The following is a 4,748-nucleotide window of genomic DNA, read 5'->3' as shown; positions in this document are numbered from 1 at the left end:
AGGTGGGAACACTGGAGTTGGTGTGTTGTCACTAATCCTGTGACACATAATCCCATCCACGAGCACGCGTTCCGGGATCTCCTCCGTGGAAGTTACCCCGTTCTGTTTACAGTTTCCCGGAGGAGAGTCGGAGGCAGTTGCGCTCCATTTGTCATCTTCATAAAGGGCACGGAGTCAGCCGGTGGAGCGTGTCATCGTCGCCATATCTCACGGATTACAAAAACGAAGCGGAGGCGCGGCTATATGGGCACGTGTCTGGTTGAAGGAGGAGCGAAAATTAGAGATCACTATCGGACGGAACACGGATATTTATGTTCACCTAAGACGGGGCATTAGCCAGAGCTCTTCCTTCCGAGGTCTAATGACACGTAAACCAAGTCGTTAAAGGTTGCCCTTCGAGAGAATTATCAGGGAAAGCGGATCTGACACTGAGCCACAGGGATTAACTTTGTCTATATATTTTTTAATAATGTATACTTTCAACAGTATAATAACCATTCTAGAATTTAATATAAATCCTAATCAAAATATTTTTTATCATTTAATTAAGTTTTAAATGCTAGCTTACAACATTGCTTGTCAAGTGTATTTTGTGCCAAGGACCTACATGGATTTGGATATCCTAAATAAGAACTGGACTACTTTGTGCTTCCAAGTGGGGGATGTCTTTGCCAGGGGCTGCTGTCAGTTCTCATTAGGGGGCAGTCGGGCCGAATTGATTGATTTATTTTGGCAATTATGTGCATTCGATTAAAAGTTGAACTCGCAGTCACGCGGCGCCCGCTAATAATATGCAGAGACCCCCGGCTCAGCCCCTTGTCTAGCGAAGGAGCCCAATAAAAAACAACATAAATCCCCCAGAAATATCCCATGGAGCTGGGGGGGATTACATGGCACCGAATTGAAAACCAATTGCGACTGGGAATGAAAAATCGCGCCAACAAACCCAGCAGGCGGCGGGTAAGGGAACAGGGAACAGGACTCCGGCAGGACCTTCAACGTGGTGGGGATGTGGTGGCATGTGGCCTGTTTACAATGTCGCTCGACTTGGACAAGGGGATTTCTTTGTTTTGGTTTGGTTTTAATTTTGAGCAGCGAATAAATTAAATAAACCGACAGTCGAAATAATTGCCGGAAATTGGTGACGTTGTTGAAATTTCTTCTCTGTCCTCCAATTGAGTTGGAGTCCGGTGCTTAATAAGATTATGCGTGACCCGACGAACATGGCTTCCATTAGCAAGGACCTTTGGCCGGGCTCAAATTTGAGGCTCAAATAGAACGTGTGACGGACAAGTTAAGCTTGACTTCGAGCAAGAGAAATGGAAATTATATAATATAATTAATAAGATTAAAAATACAAATTAATAAATAAACAAATACTATATGTCTAAGAGAGTAATTGAGTTGATTTGAGAGTACTCTTTACTCAGCTTACAGCTTCTCAATAATATGATTTTCCCAGCTCAAAAGCTTTAAAAACCCCTTTATAAATTATTCGCCCGACTGATTAGAACTTAGTTTACCTAAAAGATTAGAAGAAACCCCTATTAAGGTTTCAAAAAATTTTAAAATAATGAACTAAAACAAAAAACACACATTTGAAAATATACATATTATCTCCTAAAATAATACTTGCAAAAATGGTTTAATAAATATGAAGAAAATATGTTGAAAGTGACAACAAAGCAAGTTTTCAGATTGCAGTTCCGATGCAAAAGCTTTGATAACCTGTATTAAAATCATTTTCATCTCCGATCGAGGTTTAGTTTCAATCAAAGTTTGCTGAAAGATGATTGTCGACGTTCGAGTGTTTTCCCTCATATTTGGGGTATTGCCCGTATTCTTATCGCGTAAGTTGCAAATTGGATGAAGGAAAACTGTTTGCACATTATCATTTAATAAGAATAATCTTAGTTTTTAAATTGTTTTAACTTGGTTACTTTGACACAATTGCAAACTAGTAATGATAATCAGAGACTAATAAAAGTGAGTGAGTAGAAATGAGAGAGTTAACAAAGCTCTCGTTCGTAATATGTATGTGTGTGATACAAAATACAATATGGGATAAATTATAATCCTAATAAATTAATAACAAAATATTGAGAAATTAATGATTTTTTGGTAAATTTATCCAGCGGCAATTCAAACCATTTCTTACTTTAAATCCCTCTTGCAGCCACTCAAGGTGTGGACCTGCCGCAGGAATGTGGCAAGCTACGGGAGACACAACTCCACAACGAGCAGATGATCACTGCCCCCGATGAGTACACCTGGATTGGTCGTGTGGGCTATGGGGAGGCGGATAAACCAAAACTGAAATTCCTATGTTTGGCAGTACTGATTCACCAACGCTACGCGATCGTCCCGGTTCACTGTGTCCATGCCGGCCAATATACACCAGAGTTGATCGTTTTCGGGGACTGGCGCGGCAACGAGAACTACCGGGTGGGTGACTGTCGTCTGGAGAGAGGTTTCACCACATGCTCTCCGCCTCCCCAGGCCGTGGACATCGAGGAGATTGCAATGCATCCGCAGTACGAGCCGGCGAAACACGACTACGACATCGCCCTGGCCAAGATGGTGCGGAATGTGGAGTTCTCGGAATTCGTGCAACCTCTGTGCCTGCCGCCAGCTCGCGAGATCGAAGGCAATCATATATCCCGACGCCTGGAGATGGCGGGATTTGCTAGATATAATCATGCACTCGAGGAACAGATGGATGACTATGAGTGGCGCCGGAAGGTGACGAGGCATACGACCAGCCTGGAGTTTTGCAATTCGGCATCGGTAAATTATAGAGTGACCTTTACCCAGAACCACTTGTGTGGCGTTAGTCCCGGCAAGAATATACTCATGTCCGGTGCACCACTGATGGACGTCCAGGTGGTGGACGGAAAACCTCGTAACTTTTACCTGGTCGGAATAAACACCTTTGGAACATCTTTGGGTGCTTCCGGTTCAATTAACATTGACGGATTCCTTCGCATCTTGCCTTTTAGAAATTGGATATTGAAAAACATCGAATAAACCAAGCCATATAATAGAATGTTTATAATTAATTGATTAATAATTCAACCTATATAATAATAATAACATTTAAATATTTTATAGGTCAATCTTTGTTTAGTTTATAACTCACAAGATGAAGATGTTGAAATAAAGAAACCCAACAAATTGAAATATGAAATCTTCATAAGGAACAATTTTGAGCTAGTCTTTCAGATTAAATAGTGACAACATAATAATCTTTTAAAGCTAAAAGCTCACCAAGATAGGTTTTTGTTTATAGATTCTCAGATTTCTGTTCTCAATGCAACGTTTTGCACTTGACAAAAGCTTTGATAACCTGTATAAAAAATACTCTCGTTAATAATCGAGGCTTAGTCTCGATCAAAGCTTGCTGAAAGATGATTGTCGGTGTTCAATTGCTTTTCCTCTTAATCGGGGTATTGTTTGCATTCTTTTCGCGTAAGTTACAGATCAAGTGAAGGAAAACCCTTAGAAAGTCTCGTTATATCAGAAAAGATTTTGATATAAATGTGACACAGTCGCAAACAGAGGTTTCAAATCAGTGACTAATAATGATCACTGAATTCCAGAGAACATGATAAACAGTCAAGAGAATAAATAATACAAATACAATACAAATACAATCATACATACTTAATAATATACTATTATACATCCTATTATTTTGTACTTAAAATCCTTTTTGCAGCCACTCGGAGCCAGGAGCTGCCCCAGGAGTGTGGAAAGCTGAGGGAGACCCAGCTTCACAATGAGATGGAGATCACCGCCGCGAACGAGTACACCTGGATTGGTCGTGTGGGCTACGGGGAGTCGAGTAATCTGAACACCAAATTCTCATGTCTGGCCGTGCTGATCCACCAGCGGTTTGCCATCCTTCCGGCTCACTGTGTCCTGATCGATGATGATAACTCCACAGCCATGTTCATCCTTTTCGGAGACTGGCGCGCCAATAGAAACTTCAAGACGGGTGACTGCCGCCTGGAGAGGGGCTCCACCACGTGCACTCCGCCACCGCAGGCGGTGGACATGGAGCAGATCTCGGTGCATCCACAGTTCATGTTGGGAAATCACGACTACGATATTGCCCTGGCCAAGATGGTGCGGAACGTGGAACTCTCGGAATTCGTGCAGCCTCTGTGCCTGCCGCCAGCTCAAGGGATCGAGGGCAACCACATCTCCCGACGGTTGGAGATGACGGGATTCACGCAGGAGCATTCCTGGAATGAGGAAAAGATCCAGGACGTGGAATGGCGGCGAAAGGTGGTAAGACATACGACCAGCCTGGAGTTCTGCATCGCTCTAACGGAGGCTCTTGACGAGCTGACCCTCTCCCAGAATCACCTGTGTGGTGTTGAAATTGAGGGGAATCACCTCATGTCTGGGTCACCGCTGATGGATGTCGAGGTGGTGGATGGAAAACCTCGGAACTTCTACCTGGTCGGAATAAACACCTTTGGAACAGTTTCTGGTACTTTTTCTCCTATTTACATAGACGGATTCATGCGCATTTTGCCATTTAGGAACTGGATCTTGAAAAACATTGAATATGCTTTGCCATAGACACTTGGCCATATCGCTTTGAAGATAACATTTGTATATCTTAATATTAAAATATGCAGGAAATAAGAATTAAACTTATTAGATTTTAGAAAAGATTTCTGTAAATATTATGTCATGTTCTCTCAGATTCAAGTTTCCCAGTGATCATCTGAACAAAA

At 42.2% G+C, this 4,748-nt stretch overlaps 2 protein-coding genes across 2 annotated transcripts; both read left to right on the top strand.

Moving 5' to 3' along the window:
• Positions 1-1,453: 1,453 nt before the first annotated feature.
• On the top strand, positions 1,454-3,180 carry LOC110183179 (phenoloxidase-activating factor 3-like). Its single transcript, XM_086831116.1, has 2 exons — positions 1,454-1,850; positions 2,177-3,180. Exons 1-2 carry the CDS (start codon positions 1,790-1,792, stop codon positions 3,025-3,027), a joined length of 912 nt encoding a protein of 303 aa, XP_086687242.1. The 5' UTR covers positions 1,454-1,789; the 3' UTR covers positions 3,028-3,180.
• Positions 3,133-4,748, top strand: LOC110183174 (phenoloxidase-activating factor 3-like). The gene is made up of 2 exons (XM_020951365.2): positions 3,133-3,468; positions 3,719-4,748. The coding sequence occupies exons 1-2, from the start codon at positions 3,408-3,410 to the stop codon at positions 4,588-4,590; spliced, it is 933 nt and encodes a 310-aa protein (XP_020807024.2). The 5' UTR covers positions 3,133-3,407; the 3' UTR covers positions 4,591-4,748.

Source organism: Drosophila serrata, unplaced genomic scaffold, assembly GCF_035046125.1.
Source record: "Drosophila serrata isolate PLE 108 unplaced genomic scaffold, ASM3504612v1 contig_240, whole genome shotgun sequence".
Lineage (NCBI taxonomy): Eukaryota > Metazoa > Arthropoda > Insecta > Diptera > Drosophilidae > Drosophila > Drosophila serrata.
This window is presented reverse-complemented; position numbering and strand designations above follow the sequence as displayed.